The sequence below is a fragment of the Chelonia mydas genome, chromosome 11 (genome assembly GCF_015237465.2).
Source record: "Chelonia mydas isolate rCheMyd1 chromosome 11, rCheMyd1.pri.v2, whole genome shotgun sequence".
In the NCBI taxonomy this organism is placed as follows: Eukaryota; Metazoa; Chordata; order Testudines; family Cheloniidae; genus Chelonia; species Chelonia mydas.
The window spans coordinates 36918497-36941542 of record NC_051251.2 but is presented as its reverse complement, the minus strand read 5'-3'; the positions used below and the strand labels follow the sequence as shown (position 1 = coordinate 36941542).

Sequence of the window (23046 nt, the reverse complement as noted above, 5' to 3'; positions counted from 1 at the left end):
GTAATTTTTAATTTCCCTCTTTCTGTAGATCTTTTCAAATTGTCATCCAGAGTTTCAGAATGCACATATTGAATATCTGAATACAAGTCTGGTTCAATTTCTGTATTAAGCTTAGATTTGATAGTTGTCTCATTATTTGGATTTACCTCTTCAGCATGAACATTGCCAACTGAGCTTGTTTGGTCTTTGGAACTCCATAATTCTTTGTGTTGCTTGTGTCCAAAACCTTCATCATAATTTCCTTTAGACTTGAAAAGTTGCTTAAAATGGGGTTTACAGTATGCTTGTCCATGGAGAGATGCATAATTTCCCAAGCTGTCAAATGGAAGAAAAGTTGTTTGATAGCATCTACAGATCTACCAAGAATAAATACACCAAGAATATTCTATTTTAGTTGACCTGATAAGTACTCAAAAATTACAGTATCTATAGATATCTTTATGTATATTTTAGCAAAGAAAAATAACATTTATTTTTAATTTTAATATATGGGTCTCACCAAAAAAAGGATCTTTAGTATCTGAAACTTTATGTATTGTAAATTCCTATAAAAACTAAAATTTTTGGTAGCAAGAACCTCACTTTTATATCATAAAAATAATAATTAAAATATATAGATGATTATTTCCTACAGCTGTAGAAACACTTTACAGTAAATGGACTAAACTTAATGAAAGTATAGGCTGCTAAGAGGAATGATCTCTAGCACTTTATGTTTATGCTTTTTTAAAGTTCATGACAGTTGCTAATGTATGTGACAACCACTGAAGTCCTCTTTATTTTCCTACAGAACAGGTGGAAAACATGCAGTACCATCCAAGCTTCTCTTCACTTCTCTATTAGCACACCTCAGCCCTTTTCTGGGATGATAGGATTTATTCATGTGTATGTTTACTTAGGCCTGGATCCTGCTCCCAATGAGGTAAAGGGAAAAATTCCTATTGACATTTGAAGTACAGGATCAGATCTATAATCCTTGCCTGGAAGAGCTTCCAGCTCTCTTGACTTCTGATCCAAAGCTCTATCTGCTGGTTAGCACTGATAGGAACAGGGTTCCAGTTACAGCAGTACTTGGACCTCAAAAGCAGATGTTTTGTGAATGAATTGGTAGTTCCTCCTTACCTTAACTTACTGCCGCAGTGGTGACATCGGAAACATGATTTATGAAAGATTTGCTTGTTGACAACTAGACATTCCATTGGATAAACCTTCTTTTGACAAAGTATGCATGTTTCCTTTTCCTGAAGTTGCAGTTTCTAGAAATAATATTTTATAAAGGTCATATATCGGTCCTCAGCCATGTGTTAGAATGTATTTCTAAAAGATGTCACTTTATCAGTCCATGCACAAAATGAATGGTTTATATGGAAAGCTGCAAAGCTGATTGATTTTTGTCAGTTCATCCATGAATTGATAAGTAATCTACAGATTTTAGGGATAAACTATAATTCAACTAATTGTAATACTTTGCAAGCAAAATCCTGTTTACTTTTTCTGGTGAGTAGTTTCATGAATTTGAATAGGACTTCAGGAAGCCAAGCAGAATTTGGCCCTTTGTATGTAATAAACATTTGTTTCTTAAAGTGAGATGGTATCATAAAAAGGAATGTTAAGTTGGACTGAGTATGTTTATATAGAACGCACCTCTTTGAATCTGCAATGTCATTTAGAGATATATAAGCAGAGGGTGAATGTTTGAAACTGTGATTAGAAAGCTTTGATTAATTATGCCAGAAGCACATCAAGGAACTTCATTACTGCATTAACCTGAAAACTACAAGCACATACGTTGCAAATATGATAGGGATATAATTATTTGAGCTTTTTACAGTTTTCATGTTCATGGCTGGTGTTTTGTTCAGTTAATTTGCAAGAGAGAATTAGCTACAATACTGATATTAGCTAATTATATCAAATCCTTTCTTTTATGAAGCATAATTGATTGTAAAGGAAACTAGCTATACTCCGAAGTACAAAGCACCAGTAGAAAGTTTATTTCAGGAAGGTGAGGGGCAGGAAGAGACGGAGTTAACAGACAGTCTGCAGAAAGCTACACTGCTATTCTGTCTTGATTTATGAATTGCTATAAAATCCATGCTAACAGGCAAATACAAATAATACAGCATTATAGTGGGCTAAATTCTCTGCTGATATAAATGGTGCTGCTCCATTATCAACAGAGTTCTGCACCCATTTACACCAACAGAGAATGTGGCCCGCTCTACTGTTATATTATTTGTATTTGCCTGCTAGTATTGATTTTATAGCAATTCCTAAATCAAGACAGAATAGCAGTGTAGAATACACAACTGTGCCTATATCTCCTAGAGCTGTGCAAAAATCCAAGGAGAAATTAAAAATCTTCAAAATTTGCTTAGAAATTACCTGAATGCAAAATTTTCCCCATAAGTGAATAGACTAATCAAAGTTGATTGTGAAGTTATCTTTGTACTCATGTCCCTGAAAATTTCAAACCACTCTTTGCAGTACAGTCTGGATTTAGTTTCCTGTTGTTAGCCTGAGGGGAAGGCACATGGTTGAACTCACACAGTATTTTGACAGGTTCCCTGACTGTCTAAGGGATGTCCACACGAGGAACTGGGTTGTGTGATTCCCAGCTCAGGAGACATTCCCATGCTAGCTGTGAGCTAACAGGCTAAAAATAGAGCTTAGCTATGGCGGCAGAGTGGTGGGAGGGGCTAGCCGCCCCAAGTATGTACCGGTCCAAGATGCTAGGTATGTACTCAGAGTGGCTTGCCCTTCCCACCACTCATGCTGCTGCTGCTATACTCTGTTTTCAGAACACTAGCTCAATCAGAGCTAGCCTGTGTATGCCTCCTCGAGCTGGGAATCACACCAAGTGTAGATATACCCTCTGCCTTAGAAATATATACCTAAGCTAGAGACAGTGAGTGTACTAAGGCTATGTCTTCATTGTGCAGTTAACCCAGGGGGCAGGTATCCTGTCTGAGCACCATAGTATCCTAGCATGGGTGTGAGCAACTACACTGCAATATAATATAATTAACTTAAAGCAGCTCCAAATTTGGGTCAGTGGTTTTTCTGTGTGGATGGTAGAGAAGGTTGGGCTAAAATACAAGTAAGACCCCAAATTAACTGTGCAGTGAAGACATTTTTGATTCATTTTCCCAGGCCTGGATGGAGCACTGAAGCCACGGGGACCCAGGCCTCTGTGGGAGAAGGAAGTGTCTCAGAGAGTGGCAGGGCCCTTAGAGAAGAGAGAGGAAGGGGATATTTCCCTCCAAACAATGGACAGTAGTGTGAAAGTGACTTTTGCATTTTTGTGTATTTCAATGCAAGATAAAATTTCAGAAGAGTATGAATTTGCCCAACAAGAAATAGCAAAAGTTTTCACATTAAATTTTGTAAACTTCTTTACTTTTGCACACATTTAATTAAAACCTACCCTAAACAAAATTCATTTTGTTCAAATTCAAGTTTTGTGATTTAGCAAACTTAGAACAGATGCATATAAAACATGCAGATTGTTATACCATTATCGCTATGTTTGATTGCATGCAAACACAGAAGTCACTTAACTATTTATCTCAGTTAAAAGCACAATGCCAGCTATTTGCTGTGTAAGAAATGAAATGCATTCTATACATATTTTTGTTCCAATACTAATTCAAATGCAATATTTACCTTGGCAAGAAAGTCCTTAAAACGCTACATATCAGTATTTGTTAGTCACACACTCAGCACATCACTTAAAGCGTTTGGAAAGGGAAAATGATTAAAGATTGCTGAGAGAAAAAGAGAGAGCAAAAGTGAGGAAAAGTTTTGTTAGTTTTATGTTACTTTGTTCTTTGATTATAAACACACTTTTCATTAATTGCACAATATACTGAGGTTGAATCACTTTTTTAAAAAAGTTGTTAAGGTTTCTTCACACTTTGCATGCTTATTTACCACTGATAAATGCTGATTCCTGGTGGAAGCTACTTTTCACTTCAGCTTCAGAAGTATCTGAGACACTGTAGCCAAGACTATTAAACACTCTTTCACTTTCCTGCCACGTCTTCTGAAAATTCCTTAATAGTTCTTCTGGTGAATCATCAGCAGAAATATCCAAAATGTGTCCTGAGATTACATCTTCATATGTTGGAGGTGCATGCTTGAAGCCAAATCCTGACTGCACACCATCAGCACTTTGTGATGTAGAGGTGGCAATCCTTGATTCAGTGACTGTGTTGGCAAATCTACCCAGACCAGAAGCATGGTCAGTATGACACTTTGCTTCCAAGCAAACCAGGGGTTCAAATGAGTGCTCTTTATCTTCACATTGCTTTTGTTTATAAGATATACCTCTCTTTGGGTCTCTTGGCTGCCGAGAAGGAGAGTTTCTGAAGGTATCTTTTTGCTTTTGATTCTCCAGAGATGTCAGTTCAAATTCATCCTTGCTAAATGTGTGTCTGTCTTGTTTTATTTTGCTATTCATTCCACCCCTTTCAAAAACTCTTTTCTTTGATTTCACATCAAATCCTGGATTGTCCTCTGATTTCCCTAATAACATATCCATTTCATCTACACTCTCATAGTCTATTCTTTCAACTACTGTGACTGGTTCCTTTTTTGTATGTCTTATTTGCTCAGATGCTTCAAACCTACGAGTAAGCCCTGACTGGTCAATTTTAGGGACCTTAAAACTTACTGTATGTGGCTTTAAGCATTCTGGAATGTTTACTGGATCTTGGTGCGTGTCGTTGTTGTTTTTCTCTGCTTTTCTATTTTCTTCACATGTTTCTTTTATGTCTTTTACTGTACCAGCAGTTACTTGAGATTCATTTATCGTTGCTGAGGATAAAGGCTCCATCATAGCATGTGTTTCAATCTTAATTTGTCTACGAAGAGTTGCAGGAGATTTAACAATCTCTGATCTTTTTTCTACAACTGGAACTGGTGTTACTGACCAGTGTTGAGTTACTCCTTGAGATAGCTTTGCTGTGGTGCCTTTCAGTTTGGCCAGTTGTTCAGAACGGCTCCTTGGAGGAGAGGGGGAAGAGGCTGGCCTTCGAATTGTAGATATTGGTGTTGCAGATCTGCGTGGTGGAGGAGGAACAGGAATATTTTCTCTCTGGATGGAAGATGAAGAGAGTGCTTCCTTCAGAGGAGATTCTGTCCGTTTAGATTCAATTGTTATATAAGTAGGTGATGGCGATCGCATTTTTAAGGCTTGAGAAGAAGTTCTAAATTCTGTCTGTTTGATTCCATTGGACTGCTGTATAATTTCATGGTGCACTGATTCTTCTTTTATAACCTCTTTCATTTGATGTGAATCTCTTCTGTTGGAGCCAATGCTGATTTTTGATATTTTCTGTGACAAGCCTCCAGAACTAACAGAGTCATTTCTGGATTTCACTGTTTTTGTGGCCATCATAGCTGTCTGGATTGTGTCTTCACATGAGGCTAGTATTTTGACTGCTTGATCTTTAATATTTGATAGCTCTTCTGTCATCCTTTTAAAATTATTTTCTGTTGCAATATGAACTATATTTTTCTTTCTTTCTTGGTCTATAAGCCATACTGGGATATTATTTAAAAATGTCTGAAATGCTTTCATACCATTTTTATTTGGCTCAGCTTCAAACTGTTTCACTCTTGACAAAACTTGCTGCAGTTCCTCCCGTTTCCTTAAGAATTCTAATATATCTACTGCAAATTTTTCATCGTTCAGCTGAGATCCTTTTGATGGAGGAGAAAATAAAGGTTTGCTCTGGGTAGTCTTTTGTTTTGGATCTGTCTTCTTCATAAGGACTTGTTTTAGTTGTATGCCCTTGTCTTTGACACATTCGCTTTCTTGCAGACTATTATATTGCTGGGATAACTTTTTATTTTGATCTTTATTTTCAGAAACACACACATTATTTTGCTCAACAATTTGAGTCTGTGAGTCATGACGTGTATCAATTACGTTTTGCTTGACTATTTTCTCTGTTGATTTATTCTTAAACTGATCTTGTTTTTCTGGAATTGTTACTTTTTCTTCTTTTGGACAAACTAGTACCTGGCCCTGATTTACTACTTTAGCCATTGAGACTTTCTCATGCTTGAATTCTCCTTTTTCTGTTTCTTTCTCATTAACTAATTTTTGTTTCACTTGACTGCCATCTTTTTGGCTTACTTCTTGCATATTCTCTATGTGTTCTAAAGGTGTTTTTTCTCTCAGCACCTTTCCATCAACATGCTTCTGGTGATATTCTTTTGCAACACTTTGTTTTTTCCTAGCGTTAGTACTTATGTCTTCTCTCTGTTTTTCCCGATTTTGTTGTTTGACAACATTTTGAACATTAGTTTCCTGTTGTTTTTTGTGAGTCTCAGAATCTTTGTGTGTTTCATGTAAGCTTTGATCTACAATTGGAAGCTTGATAGTTTTAACTTTGAAATGAGGAGAGATAATTTTATTTTTGGACATGTGCAACTGCTCCACAGTCTTCAGCTGCTCTGCCTTATGCAAAGTATGTTCTTGATGGATTTGTTCCATTTGACAAGATAAATTATGTTTTGTAAGATCCTTTGAACCTTGTGGTACTTTTTTTCTAATATGATCTTCTGCTGAGGTTTCTAAAATGTTTTGAAGCTGCTCAGTAGCTGATGATACTATTAATGATGCAGAGAGTTGTTTACCTCGAGATCCTGTTGCTTGTAAACTGACTTGAAAGTCAGAATCAGAGGGTGTCGTTTTTTGTGGAGTTACAGAGGGAACTGAACCTTGTATAGGAGTTTGATCCTGCTTGCTTGATTTTTGAAATGGTACACAATTTACTGACTCTGTTTGAACTGGACTTCCCCAAGTCTCACTGTTTGTTCTGGCAGTCTCATGACAAAATCTTTTGACTTGCACTTTCTCCATCTCCTCCCTTTGCTGTCTATATTTTTCTTCAGCAATCATTAAAGGGGTTTTAAATTTTCTGACATAAGGTTTCGGTTTTATTTGTGTTGGCTCTGCTGGAAGGGAAGGAGATCTTTTAAGAGGAAAGACCACTCTTTTCTTGGCCAGCGGTGTCTCTTGCAGAGCTTTGGGTGGAGGATTAATCACTTCTGAAACAGATGATGGCCTTTTTACCCCTTCTGTTTTTGTATCAGTTGTCTCCTGTTTCTGTTCATAGCTAACCACATTCACCAGAGCTGTGGAATTTTTGCTTTCTCCTGCTGCTGTGGTAATATCCATTTCTCTGTGTGTCTGAAGAACAGTTAGTTCAATTTTCGGAGGCGTTTTAGACTTGTTAATGTCTAGCCCCTTAGAAGGCTGCATTTTGGGGAATTTATTTGAAGATGGAACCCCAGCTGGTTTACCTGATGATGTTTTAGCCCGAGCATTAAATTGCAGTGGCTCAGGCAGTGACTGTTCTGGATATTTTGGAAAATGTTCTTTCTTTTGCTTTGGTTGAGAAGTAGGAAAAATCACCAGGGGTGGGGGCGGGAGCGGTAGAGGGAGAAGGGGCAGAAACTCACTTTCAGATTTGTCATCTATCGGTGGTGGGGGAGGAGGAAAATGATCAAACTCAGTTTTGGTCTTGTCGATAGGTGATGGAGGTGAAGAAAACATATGTCTATCAGATGGCATCATTAATGGAGGTGGAGGAGGTGGCAGAGGAAATTCAATTTCAGATGATGCTACTGATGGTGGTGGTGGAGGAGGAGGGGGTGATGGTGGTGGAGTAGATGAGGAATCTATTTCTGGCTTATCTTTCCCCACAGCATTCTTGGCTGGATTTACAGGATTTTTCACTGCAAATTGGAACTCTGATTTAGCAGGTTCCACTTTAGTCTTTCCTATAAACTGTCCTACAGGTTTCTTATTTTTCTGATGAACATCTCTCTTTTGCTTCCTTTCAGTTTCTTTAAATTTATTGAGTACTTCCTGTGTGACTTTTACTTCTTGTTTGTTGTTTATATTCTGTTCTGCTGTCATGGAAACTACAGCTTGCCCCAGCTGAACGTTTATTTCATTCTCTGCAAAAACGTCTCTAGAATGCTGAGCTTGTTTTGTTTCTTGCTTTAGAAAATGGCCAGGGGCCTTAGAAATCCCACTAGCTGGCATTTTAATTGGTTGTCGTGTAGTTCTGGATTTGGAGCAGTCAACATCAGTTGACATTTTTGCCTTTTGTGTTGTCCCCTTCTGACAGCTTAGGTTGGAATATTCATTGTCTTTATGCTCATGAAGTAGATTCTGTTTCTTTTCAGCTATTTTTTCTATGGACTGCACACCACTGGTGGTGCTGTCCTTTTTCAAAGCTCTACATGTCTCTGATTTCTCTGTTCTCACGTCTCTCTTAACTTTACCACGGAAAGAAGACTGGCTGGTCACATGTTTTGCTTCTTTTTTTACATTGCCCTGGACTCTGCTTTTATCCTTTGATTCATCCACTTTTTTGATGACCATGTGTTGAGAATTAGATAAACTTTCCAAATGTTTTTTATCTACATCAATTGACTCAGTGCTCTGTTCTTGTTCTAAATGGATCTTTCTGTTACCTTGTCTACCTTCTTTGAGGAAAGTCTCATTTTCAGCATGTTTTTCCTCATGATGTTCATGGACAGATTTAACATTCTTTTGCAGATTATGTGACCTGTTACTTTGGTGCTTGGCTATATCCTGTGTCTGGATGGTGCTTTTTATATCTCCATGACCACTTACTTGAAGCTGTACCATTTTCTTTTCTGCAGAGTCTTCTAGGATGTTTTGTCCAGCAGTCTGAATATCTCCTCTGATTACATCTTCTGTGTCTACTCGCTTGAAAGACTTCTGAGCTTCTTTTAAAGATCTTAATGTTGACTCAAGGTCACCTCGAACAACCTCTTTTTTCAGAACTTCAGTTTTTGTGGTTATTTCTTTTTCAAGGGACTCAATGGCCTGCTTAATATCACCAGGGATGACATCAGGCTTCTCTGTTTCTTTCAGTTGATAGGCTGATTCTTTAAGAGACTTCAGTATTGTGAGAATGTCGGCTTTTATAATTTCTTCCTTTTCTATAACTGTTGTCTGATTTATGGCCTGACTGAGGGAATTTAAAGTTGCTTTCAAATCACCTTTTATAATATCTTGTTTACGTACATGACAAGATGTATTTTGTGGCTCTGTCATAAAAATTTTAACTGCATTAGCCACATCTCCAGGAATGATGTCAGTTTCATTAACTGTACGTTGAATCTGAAACTTCTGTTTCTTTAGTAACAGCTTTGTGCCTTCTACATCACCACCAATTATTTCCTCCTCCTCCTCCTCCTCCTGTTTCCTGGTTGTAATTGTTTCAATTGACCCTGTCTGAAGTAGTTTCAGATAATCCAAAGCTCCGGATTCTATGCATGTTGTGAAAAACTGAACGTTGCCTCTCTCTGAATCATCTATTTTAGCTCTTTGGGATATTTCATTATTCATTGTGGAAGACAGAAGGTTGTGAATAGTATGTTTCACATCACCACCTATCACTTCATCATGCTGGATTTTATTGTCAGCCCTTTTGTGAAGGAGAGAATAGAGTGTCATGTTAATATCACCTCTCTCATTTTCCTGAATTAAAATTCCTCGTTTTACAGAACTATCCTGACTAAACAGGTTTTTTATAGCTTGCTGTATATCACCTTTCACTATCTCTTCTTTTTCAACATGAACATCTGTTGATCTGGTCAATAATTGAGCTTTGGTCAAATCGACATTGCCCTTTTCATCTTCATTTATTGTAATTTCTCTTTTGGTACTGCTTCTTTTGGACAACAGGTTCATCATTATGTTTCCTAGATCCCCTCTAATAATCTCTTCCTTTTGTATTTTAGGAGTCTCTTGATTCATTAGTTTATATTTTGCCATTCTGACATCTCCAATTTCATCTTCCTCAAGGATAATTCCATGATACTCAATGACTTTGTGAGAGTAAAGTTCTGTTAAAGTTTCTTTGATACTTTTCCCTATAATTTCTTGCTTTTCAACCTTATTTTCATTAAATTCATGGAAAGGTGTCGTTTCAAAAAGCCATGTTGTTGTCTTTACATCTGACTGAGGAATTTCTTCCCTGGTTATTTTTATTTCACTTTCATCAGTTTCCTTAATGGAATCTAAAGGCTGGTTTTCAAAAAGCCACACAGCATGCTGAACATCACCTTCTTGCACATCTTCCTTTGTGACTGTCTTGACATCTTTATACTCTGACCCTTCTCCTCTAATCTCATCTACAGTGTGTGTTTCAAATAACCAAGTGGAAGTTTTAACATTGCCCCGTTGGATTTCACTGACACTTACTGTTCTTACATACATGCCTTTATTGAGTCTTTCAGACTCAAATAATTGTTTGTTGGCCTTCACATCACCACCTTGGACATTGTCAATAGTGGGCACAATTAATTTTTCATCATCTGAAATTCTGTCGAGTGGTCGTGTTTCAAATCTGTATCTGACAGAGCTCACATCTCCTTTCTGAATATCTTCCTGGGTGACAGCTCTAATAACATACACATTATCTGATTCATTAATAGATCCTAAAGGTTTTGTTTCAAACAACCACCTAGTCCCACGTACATCTCCATGAATCACTTCTTCCTTCTTAACTGTTGTCACTTCATGATAATACCCTTCTTTGTCTTGAATTGCATAAAGTGGCTGGGTTTCAAACAGCATTCTGTAGTTTTTCACATCTCCTTTTGTTATTTCTTCACTAATAGTTTTCTTGGTGGTGGTATGTGCAGATCCATCTTTAATCTGGTCTAACGAAAATGTCTCAAATATAAAGCAGCCTTTTCTTACGTTCCCACCGTGTATATCTGTAACTGTTCTGACTAATCTACCATCTTCTTGGTTCTCTTTTATTGCATCAATAGAATGGTTTTCAAAAAGCCATCGGCAATGTAGAACATTTCCTTTCTGTATATCTTCACTTTGTACAGTTTTAAGTTTTTCCAAAACTTCCTCTGAACTGAAATGTATGGAATCTAGTGACTGGTTTTCAAATTTATATTTCATGGTGGAAACATCCCCAGGCTGGATATCAATTTCCACTACTCGTTTGAATTCCTTTTCTTCTTCTCCTTGTATATTTTCTAGATTTTCTGTCTCAAAAAGGAAACATGCTGTACTGACATCACTTCCTTGAATATCCTCCTGATTCACAGTGTGTAATTTTACTCTTGTTTCTGATTCATCTTTTATTGCATCAAGCGGCTGGGTTTCAAAGAGCCAAGTACAGGTTTTGACATCTCCTTTATGTACCTCTTCACTGTCAGTCACTATCTCAACCTTGTCATACAGTGATTCCATTGGCTGAGTTTCAAACAGCCATCTACACATTTTTACATCTCCTTTAATAATGTCTGTAGTCTGTTCTGTTTTACTTTCTTCGCTTTCCATATTGTTAAAATATTTAATAGAATCAAGAGGCTGAGTTTCAAACAACCATTTAGCTGTTTTCACGTCACCTGATTCTACTTCTTGTGAAGATATTCCTTTGATAATCTGGATTTTTTTAATGCTCTCATCAAATTGGTCAACAGGCCTTGTTTCAAACAGCCACCTGCAGCTTCTTACATCACCTCTTAAAACTTCTTCTTGTCGAATTGTTTTAACTTCATGATATTTCCCAAGACTATCTTGAATTGCGTATAATGGAGTTGTTTCAAAAAGAGCTTTATTCAACTCTACAGTTCCTCTCCTTATTCCTTCCACATGGATTTTATGTGATTCATCATATTTACTTAAATTGCTTGATTCAAATATATGTTTGTAGCTACTCACATCTCCTCTGTCAACTTCTTCAAGTTTCACTGTTGTTATAAATTCCTTTCGTTCTTCTCTAATCTGTTCAAGAGGTTTAGTCTCAAAAATCCATTTTTGATGTCTCACATCACCTTTTTCTTCCTCAGTGGCAACCACCTTTTGAAGCCTACCAATATCTGGGCTATCCTTTAAAGCATCCATTGGTAGTGTTTCAAATAAGTGTTTAGTAGTGCTTACATCACCTCCTATTATTTCTTCAGGTGGCAGATGAGTTGGGTCATCATTATCTTTTAGGGTATCGAGAGGCTGAGTCTCAAAAATCCAGCATTTTCTACAGACATCAGCCCCTAGAATAGCTTCCTTCTTAGTAACAGATACTTCTGAGTCCTCCTTGATAGTATCCAAAGGTTGTGTTTCAAACACCCACTTTGCCTTGTGCACACCACCTTTAATGCTTTCCTCCATAGAGATTCCACGAACAACTTTAATTTCCACAGAATCTTTGTTAATCATATCTAGGGGCCGCGTTTCAAACATCCAGCGTGCTGTTCTAACATCTCCTTTTTCAATGTCTTCTCGGTGAACAGTTTTAATCTCCAATATTTGACCTAAGATGTCTTTAATAACGTACATTGGTTGAGTTTCAAAATGCTTTATGCTTCTCTTCACATCTCCTTTAACCTCTTTAAGCTCAGATTTGAGCTGCAGCAAGTTAACTTCATCCACTGAGTGTAGCTGCCCAAGCTTATCCAGATGCTGGGTTTCAAACATGTACCTCACAGTTTTGACATCACCTCCGGTAATTTCTTTAATGAAAGTTTCATCTTGTTCATTGTCATGATGAATTTTATTCATTGAATCTAATGGCTGGGTTTCAAACATCCACGTGGCTGTGCGGACATCTCCTCTAGATAAATCTGGAATTTTGTCGGTATTTTCTGCAGAGTATGAAGAATGTGTACCCAGGGCATCGATCGGTTGTGTTTCAAACATCCAGGTAGTATATTTTACATCTCCACCTGCAATGATTTCTTGATCTGCTATGCTTTTAATGTTGCTCAGTTCAGGAGATTCATCTTTGATTGAATCCAAAGGCTGGTTCTCAAAGACCCATCTCATAGACTGAACCTCTCCTTTTAGGATTTCATCCCATTCTAGGTATTCTCTCTCAGGGCTCATACACTTTTGAGGGCTATTACGAGTGTTTTCAAAGACATATCTAGTTTGCTGTACATCTCCTGACACATAGCTGCCTATTTCAACCTTACTAGATACAATATCAGAAACTTCATTAAAATATTCTTTTTCTAAATTCTTTCTTAATTCTGGGTGAATATGTTTGTATAAACGTTTTAATTCATATAAATTTCTTTGCTTTGAATATAAATCTTTGGGGATTGTGGGCTTTGCTGGAGAGGTGGATGGTTCAGGGGACTGGGAAAACTCTTTCATTTCTGATGGCACTTGTAGTATGTTTGGTGGGGGAGGAGGGGGAAACTCTTCTGTGCTTCCATATTTAGGGGAGTTGGTGTAAGCTGTAACAGCAGCAGCAGTTCCATATTCTGTTTTTTGTGTCACAGAAGTTTCGTGTACTCTACTTGCTGAAGCAGTGGCAGTAGAAGAGAAGCTCACTGCAGAAGGCCATACAGTTTCTTGGAACTCATTTTCAATCTTTAGGGGACAAAATTAGTATTTTAAAGAAATCATTTCTAAGACCACAACTTTTATTCATTCTATTCAAAGGGCTTAGTCCTCCAAGATGCTGAGCAATGGGATTGCAATGGGAGCTGAAGAGACCCAGCACCTCCAGGAGTTGCTCAGAGCCTTGTAGAATTGAGCCTAAAGGGAACATGCTGTTTTAACACAGCCTATATAAGGAAGGTAATGTACTTATTTCAAAGAGATGCACAGTGATTTTGCAGCTTTGCTTTCTCTGCTGCAACCAACGCACATTGTATCATTTATCAGCAGTTTATATTTGTTCCATTCATTGATGAAATTGATATTCTCTGCATTTACCTCTGATGAACCAATATGTCCACCAAAAATTTTGAAGAAAAATACTATTTTTTTTTTACATGAGTCAAAGGAGAGAGAGAGAAGACTGCATGCAGCACAGGAAGACAATGGAAAAACAAAAATTTTTTTAAAAAGCTTTACTTTTAACAGTGTTTATCATATAATATAAATATATTTGTTAGATTTACTTAATATAATTTTCATTACTTCTTACTTAATGTGTAAATAGTTTCCAAACCCATCCATGCTCCCACAATTTCCACAATGTTATTTATTTTAAAAATCAACTAAATGATCAAAATATGAGTATGCTGAGATTTGAGCAATTGCACAAAGGGCAATGTTTCAACATTCTGGCTAACCTAAATACTTCTGGTCTGCATATACAGAAATTCCCCTTATTAAAACCACAGACCTTAGTAAGCTTTGCAGGTGTTGCAGTCTCCCTGTCTGAGAGAAGAGCCTTTTCCTGGGCTGTCTTTTCAAAGTGCTGTTTTAAAAACTGTGTTGAAATCTTTGGGATTTCTTCATTCATAGTTGCATTGACTACTGCAATAAGAAAAGAAGAACAAAAGGGTTTTTCTAAGCCTAGTATTTTATTATAATTGTCTAACAGTGAGTTATTTTTTTAAAAAAATTATTAAACTAAACCAATTGCACTCAACCTTGCAGAACTGCAGAATCACTCTGATGAAAACACAGAAAACCATAGAATAATTGAAGAGTAACATATCACGTATTGTTTTGCAATGTATAACTCGTGTTAATGTCAGGACTAGAGCTGGTTGAATACTGAAAAATCAGCTTTCAAGAACATTATTCATATTCTGCAGAGCTGTTATTTCAACCCTAATTTTACCCGTTGTTATTCACTATTTACAAACATTTGCATAAATGGGTTTTTGTTTTAACAAATGTTAGGAGAATGGCTTTTCTTCATGGCCCCAAGTCAGTAGATCATTTAACATGTGCTTAAAGTCCACCTCATTTATAAAGTGCTACAGTGTGTATGGTAACACCCATTGTTTCATATTCTCTGTGTATATAAAATCTCCCCACTGTATTTTCCACTGCATGCGTCCGATGAAGTGAGCTGTAGCTCACGAAAGCTTATGCTCAAATAAATTTGTTAGTCTCTAAGGTGCCACAAGTACTCCTTTTCTTTTTGCGGATACAAACTAACATGGCTGCTACTCTGAAACATGTAAATCCCATCAAAGTCAACGGGTGTGTTTTGCTGAACAGAAATGGATTACTGGGCCCATATTCAACTGTGAACAATGGTATTTTTGTGCGACCAAGTGTATATGCTGTTTGTCATTTCTTAGTCTTTATTCTCCTGCTTAAAATCTTCCTGATTTTCTTACCTGTTTCATCAATATGTTGAGTGAAATTAGAAGCCTTGCTTGTCTGATGGGTAGATTGTTCAACACAAGAAACCTGTGGACAAAATTTTAATTTTAATGCAGGATTTAGTGTAATATGTCTAAGTTTTCTATTTGCATGGAGACACTCAGAACAAATGTTTTATGAAGGTAAAGTCTGAATGAAAACCCAATTAATCAACACATTGAAGCAACACTTATAAAACACTTATTTTAAAATGATTGCCTGCCACAAAATCAGGGAAGTTTCCACTAGCACATTGAGATCTTGTTATACTAAGTGCTAACAGAGTTAAAAAGCAAAGCAAATATGCAGTCCCAATATCAGCATCTCTGTACAGTGGCCTGGTGACATAATTATTAACTGATACACTTAACCTCTTCTGTTTGAAAGGCTTCCAACTGAGTTCCTTTGGAGGTCACTTCATTCTGTTCAGCTTCTCTGCTGCTGCTTGATACTGTGAGCTGACTACTACTTTTCACCTCCTAAAGACAAATAAAAGTAATTACACATTAACAGTTTAATGATAAATTGAAAAACTTAATGTTTGCCTATGAATGGCTTTTCACTAATGTTATCACTTAAAAAGTATTGTTTGAAAAATATATTTTTCAGCAGGTTCCCATTATTACTGTAGTTCATATGGATAAGAACTATAAACAACCAAAGACAGGCCTTGTTATATAATAGAACATATGTTGTCATTTCATTACTGCAATCTGAGTTTGAGCTGCAGGTACTAAAGTTCCATGGATAAGCATAAGATGCAAAGTGATGACCAGGAGAGCATGGGAAGCTGATCCTGCTTTAATGAAGGTGACTCTGCATAGCAGCTCAGTTACTCCTTATTAGTAGGAATCAGGCCAAAGGCACTTTACAGTACATTCTATAATGTTTTTGCATAAGAGAGAGTGTACAAAGATGTGTGCACATGTAAATGCATTTGCATGTTTGTATGTGCACAAATGGAGGCTGCATAGACACTTTCAGACTCATTCTGCCTTCAGTCTTAACAGAAGATCCAATGTAATATATGTGCTGCTTTTATATTTGAAAAGACAGACAATTGTGGTCTAATAGACTGAGTACAGGGCTGAAAGTTTTGAGAGATAGTTTTATATCTGTGTAAACTAAATTAATGTCTATGATGCCTATCATGGCGACAGTTACATTCAGTTTCATCCCAGATTCTGCTACTGACTTGCTTTCTGGCCTAGTGCAAGTCACTTAACTTCTCTGTGCCTCATTTACCTATCTGGTAAACATTATTCTTTCCATTTTACAATCTTCATAAAATGCTTTGAGACTTCCTGATGAAAAGCATTCCATAAGTACAAACTATTATTATTTATATCCATTTGCGGAAGTTTTTCGAATGTTTTGCGATCTATGCTTGACAAATCAACTCACCTATTTGTCTATATCAAATAGGAAACTCCTTCATAAAAGAGGGACTCACCCATTAGTTTCTGCTGAATCTAAGCTTCCAATTTAAAGGGGAAAAAAAGGTGTCTAGTCCTTCTTCAGAAGAAACTCCCAAATGCTCAGTGAGAATACAAATCAAGGCTGTGTTGTGTAACTGAGGCTGCAGATATGCACTCTGAAGAATAGAGAGCTACTGACTTCCTAAATCTCCAAACTTGGCACCTGCTTCCAGCCAAATAAACCATGAGTGTAACAGTTGCCTCCCCAGCTCCATGCACTCAGTCACTTTATGGCAATAGAGCCATTCCATGGCTATTACTCCTGCCTCAGGACCAAGGTAGCCTCCATGGAGCTTGCACCTACATGAAGGAATGTCAGAGAAATCTATGTAGTGGAAGATCCGCTGATTGGCCCCCAAATCCCTGCTGCATGGTGAGCTGCCAGGAACCTCTGGCTCCATGGCAGAAAGGCTACCTGCATCCCCATCATAGGCTTTATGAATCCCGCCCCCCATCCACCAGGCAGTAACATTCTCTGATTAGAGCAGTTTTGAGAGTTAGCTTCCCAGAAAGACAAAAAGGCTTCAGTGTTTGCTTCCCACAAAGCTGAAGGGAGGCAACTTGCAAAGATTTAGGGATCTATCTTGCCCTCCACTCAAATAGTTATATTTTACATATATGTATGTCTTCGCATTTAGACATGGGTGTTTTAGATCTGTAAGTCAAGATCTCATTATTGAAAAAACTCATCATAAGATGCAAAATATGTTGATGTTTGTCATTATATGTTGTTTGAATTGTATAAAGGTATTAAAAAGGAATATAATTAAGCTTAATGTAGTCAGAAACCAAACCTAATCACAGCATCATTGCTGCAACGTTTATATCTGCTTATGAAATAGCTACTATGTTGCTAAAAGTCACAATGGCATAAAATAATAGCCATAGCTATGTAAAGCTATAATTAACAGTATCTTAGGCAGCCTAAACATTAAGGACCAAATTTTGACCCTGTACTTACATGGCTATTGGTGATGGAAGGGGAGGAGGGAACTCCCTACCTTTATATGGCTTGCTTAAAAGCTGGTTGAAATTTCACTTGGGGAAGCACATGGGCTGCTACAGAGATGCTGCTCCTCAGAACAATCAGTCAAAAGGAGCAGGAAATAGATAGACCAATGGTTCCACCCACCCCTCTGTACTGGCCACCAATACGTTGTCAGGGAGAGTATAATTCACCCCTTAAGGGGCTGTGCTCCACACACAAACACACTGGGAAGCATTCTACAGAATGCCATTCAGTGCTCCCCACTGTACCCAATGTACAGCTGCAGCTAAATCTAGTCCTAATATTAACACTGTCCCATTAGCCTGATTAGAGTTATGCCTGCAAAGAGAAGATGACTTCTTTGTCTGTCTTTCTGGGATGTACATTATTAAAATTATATTTTATTCACAGTGGCTAAATACTTTCTAATTTCAAGGATGCAATAATTTGAATTGCATAGCACAGGATCAATAGTCTGTGTATGTAAACAATTCATAACTGTGGGATGTTCACAACTTATTATGACTTTGGGAACTCACAACTAGTGAATGGTGTGATGATCTCAGTTTGTGATTCTTTATGCATGAATGTGCCCTTAACTTCCAAAATCCAAGTTTCAGCCAGGCCTACACTGCTGATCAGGGGTAGAACTTGTGGCATGAGTAAAATTACAGTAGATGAGAAAGTGATGATTTTTTTCTTTGCTTTATAGGGTACAATAATATTGTCTAAAATACATAACTGACATGACATCTAAGAACACCTAAAGAAGCTGAAAAGTGCTAGAGATCAATAGTATGCATTGAAAGCAGCTGGTAGAGAAAGGCATAGAACGGTAATGACGTTATGATATCAAATTCACCCAATATTGAGACAAAGGAATACCACAAGTAACTTTGGGATTCACCCATACACATCTCCACAAGAATATTAGAAATCTTTAAGGATTTGTGAACTGGTGCACGACAGTAAGAGGATGAATGCTGTGGCCAAGATGCTGAAAGTGTTACAAAGGTGTCAGTCAGAGCACGTATAATTCTATCAGGAGAGAACAGTTGCAGGTATCCATCTGTGCAGGGACACAGAAGACAACAGTAGAGAAAAATGTCAGTATTTTTAGAGCTAGGTGTGAAAACACCTTCTACTATGATGATGGCTTTCCCTGTGATCTGGGGCCCCCTTTAACACACTGCCAACTAGACAATGGTTAATCATGCGGCAGGTTGGGACAGCTGTTCATTATGCACAATGTTCACTTCCCTGTTACTTCATCCTCTCATTCTCCTCCACCCTTCTCTTTGTTGGTTCCTTCCACCTGTTAAATCTTATTATCTTAGCCTGTGGGCTGTCTGGGGAAGATATTGTGTTATTTAAGTGTATGTACAACATCTACCACAATGCGACCTAGATCAGGATCTCTAGAGACTCCTGTTGTATAAATATTAAATATTGTTAAAAAAATTAAAATAATCTTTAGGAGGAAGCAAACATGAGCATAAGTCTGTATATATTTGCACTAGGAGACTGAATTTTTATTCAGGTGTTCAGATGCTATTACTGAATAGAACTGTAATTGCTACACTAGTTTTATATGTTAGTGGCCAATGCATCAATTTTAGGGCCCTGGGCTGCAATATCTGGCACAGAATCCTGTTGTAAAATGTTCCAAGATTTGTTTTTCAGTAATTGTCTGTGTTGTACACTTTGGACCTAGGTTTGCCTTTTCCTTTTATCTGACATTTTTTGGAGTTTCCCATCTCTGTGTTGTGGCAGAAAAAGAAAGGATTACTTTATAGAGTAAAATTATTTTTTCGAGAAAGAGAAAATCTGCCAAAAGAAAACAGGACTGGATAGCTTGATGATCCACACTAGAAAATATAGCCTTTCACCAATTCATATTTGAATCATGTTGGTATTTATCTTAATTTGCATGTTGTGCCCACCACTCAGTCTCTGTTCAGGTACCTAAATCAATATTTTATACATATCTTATTAAAATAAAAACTTATTCCAGGATACAGCTCTGTACAAATCTATTGCCCCGTACAGGTAAAAGCATAAGTAAATTCACGAGACTGTCAATGGAGTTTTCTTTAAACTATCTTTTTCAGTCTTTTACCTAGGCAGGGCAATCAGAAAGAGAGAGAATTAGTGTTGGTTTCTTGAGGACTAGGTGGACTATTAGATTCTTCAGGGAGGTTAGTCAGTTCCTCTCTCTGAAAGAAGCAGTGATCATATCCACCAGTACTAGCCCAGCTGCTTGTCACTGGCTTTCACTAGCCAGGCGGGACAAGAATCCATTTTACAAGTGTCCTGAGCTTCTTCTCCTTCCATAATGGGCCAAATTAAGTAAAGGGTGATGCTTTCTGTTCTGGTTTGGTGTCCTCAGTCCCAGGGAGTTTGGCTTATATTCAGTTTATCCTTTCTGTGAGGTGGGCTGAGAGCTCTTTGCTGCAGTAAGTGTTTGTGTCTGACATTCCGATTATGCAGTCTTGATTGATTAGCCAGTTTACAGAACAATTCTGCAAGCTGTGACTTTGCAGCTTCTGAGGCACAATCAAAGAGGTTCTCTTCATTTCCAGCATGGCAGTAGTGTATTCCTGAAGAAGTCTTTGTGCCTTTGTTGAATGGATTCTGATTGGATTTTTTGTCAACAGTGAGTTAGTGTTCTGCTTTCATTGTTCATATGATGTGGGTTGTCAATGAATGAAAGTGATCTATGGGGTTGATGTAGGAGATTTAGGGACCAAAACATCAGTGGTTGTGGCTACCATACAGTTATATTGTTCTACCTACTCATCAGCACTTTGGTCATCCAGTTGGAAAGTTAGAGTTTCTAGAGCATTTTTAGAGTACACTGTGTACAAGAACCTTTAAGAGAAAATCACTGTGACTGGTTCAACTAATCAAACAGGAGTAGTGGGGAAACCATGATCTCTTATTGGATTAGTTGGTGGATGGACCAGGAAAGATGTGTGCTTATCGTGCTCCCAATGTCCACTCCCAGGCTAAAGATAAGGTTCCATGTGTGACTGACAGTGTGTGTAGCCATATCACATGACCACCACGAAAACTGGCACCTCTCAGCCATTTCATCAGAAAAGGGAAAGAATGACTAGCCACAAAGAGTGAAAAGTAGTGTTACCTGATGAAGGTCTCCCCAGAACAAGAATGAAGATGCACGGGCAGTGTGGGGCACAGGCACTGCTGCTCCCCATTTTGTAGGTAAACCACAGATTTTAGTTTTCAGTGTCATTAATATGGCAACTTTCACAAGCACTAAATTCATTGTGACAGAGTGCAAGGTATGAAAGCCTGAGTCAGCACTCTGTTCACAGCAACTCTAATCAGGCAAAGCAGATTGAAGCTGACTAAACAGAGCTGTGCCTAATTTGTGGGTGGGGCAGGGCAGGGCGGCTAATTAATCCATTAGCCAGAGCCCACGAATAGGCACAGGAAGGAAGTGAAAAAAGGGGAAAGCAGGCAGTAAGAGGGGGAGAGAGATTCCCTCCCTTGCTTGATAAAGGAGCTATATATGTTATGAAGGTGATGGGACTCCTTTATAAATAAGCTGCACAAGGTGTTGGACCAGCACAAGGGTCTCTGCGTAGTTTGTCAACTGAGACAGAAGCAGGACCAAGGAGGCCCTGTTACACTCAAATTAAAAAAAAGAAACAGGAGGATGCTTGTGGCAAAAGAAAAAAAGAAGACAAATAGTTGAATATTATTTGAATATTTCACTTACATATTTTTGAATAAAAAGCCACGCAGTTTGTTATCGTAACAATATTTTAATATGTATATGTAACAGTACCTTCAGTACAACTGTTAAATAAGTGAAATGGGTTGTTTTCCATCTTGGATCAAAGTTTTGGATTCATCTATACTTTGAGATCTGTATCCAAATTGAAAGATTTTGTCCGAGGTTTGATTCAATGATCTTGAGAAAGCTTTCTGCTACTAAAGTATATAATCACGTTTTCCATGAAAGTGCAGTTCCATTAAGAATAAATAGGATTTTATGGTCTTGCACTAGTTATTTAAACTAAATTTAAAGACTATTCCGCATAGTCTGAGTGATTTATTTCCAGTGAATTTGACTATTTCTGCTGATTATATGAGAGAGAATCCTCAACAGGGTATAAAGGGCAAAGATGCTGAGGCTGATGTGCTAAGAAATTACGCCTTTATCAAAGATAAAAGAGAGCCATCTGAGTGGCTTGGTAGAGAACTAGATTTAAAAACTACTCACCCTTAGACCAGGCAAAACCAGACTTACCATAGAAACATGGGGGAGAGAACTGATCACATTATTTCTTGGCATAGCCCACCTCATTGCCCCTTGCAGATAAGTGGCAGCAAAAGATAGCTCATGTCAGCCTAAAAATGGGGGCAAGAGTTGACCTTATGTGACATGAGTAAAACAGCTGCAGAGGGAAAAGGCTGAGTGAAACACCGAATTCACAAAAAATGAAGCCTCACTTTTCATATATATTTTTCTAATTTGGATCCAAATCCTCCCTGGCTCCTTATGCAGTGAAGTCAATGAATAAGATGGGCTGGTTTTTGCCCTATTCAATGGTAATATAGAGCTCCTATATTGTATAGCGCTTTTGATCTGTAGATCTGACAGCACTTCACAAAAGAAGGAAAGTATCATTATCCCCATATTAAAGATAAGGAAACGGGCACAGCGAGGTTGAGTGATTTACGCAGCGTGACACAGCAAGTCAGTGGTAGAGCTGGGAATAAAACCCAAGTCTCCTGACTCCCAATCCAATGCTCAATCTTACTGGACCACACTCCCTCTCTCTTTTTGGAGTAATGGGAGCTCAGCATCTCTAAAACCCATACTAGTTTTATTTATGTGCCTAACTCTAGGCACTCAAGCTTAAAAATGTTGCCCTAAAGTTTTGTCTTAGCTCTAAACCATTGCTCCATTCAGTCCATAAAACTTGAACTAGATTATCTGGCTTCTCCCTTTTCCCAAAAAGGATCTCATTGTCCTGAGGATCGTCTAGCTTCCATAGGGTCCCTAGCTCACCTCCCTTAGGCCCTCTGATTCTCAATGTCCTGTTGGTACCAAGCTCCCTGACTATTCATCACAGATCTCGTTATCTTGTGGAGTAGCTAAGTTTTCTGACTCATCTTCCCCCTCTCCCATCCCAGCTCTCATTGCTCTGTGAAGGACTTTTGGGTTCATTGACTCCTCCTTTATACTGCTGTGCAGAGCTCCTAGCCTCTGGCTTTGCTAGACTCTTGCCTTCTTAAATATTAACAGCACTGTAATCTACTTATAGTGATAAAATATGAGTTTATTAACAAAGGTTAAAATTTAAGACTAGTGAGCAAATATAATAAGAACAACTGGTCACAAGTAAAACAAAAGGAATAACATACGTCTTATAGACTAAACTTAACTTTAATAGGTTAAGGCCTTG

The 23046-nt window shown here is 37.8% G+C and overlaps 1 protein-coding gene across 1 annotated transcript in view; it reads right to left on the bottom strand.

Annotated features, from left to right (window-relative positions):
• Nucleotides 1-1161: 1161 nt before the first annotated feature.
• The window catches only part of XIRP2 (xin actin binding repeat containing 2), a 154364-nt gene continuing 132479 nt past the window's right edge, over nt 1162-23046 (bottom strand). The window contains exons 5-9 of the mRNA XM_007056607.4: nt 15511-15618; nt 15115-15187; nt 14163-14296; nt 3934-13399; nt 1162-1256 (exon numbers count right to left, since the gene is read on the bottom strand). Coding sequence (XP_007056669.3) covers nt 1162-1256; nt 3934-13399; nt 14163-14296; nt 15115-15187; nt 15511-15618 — 9876 coding nt within the window. The remainder of the gene's footprint in view (nt 1257-3933; nt 13400-14162; nt 14297-15114; nt 15188-15510; nt 15619-23046) is intronic.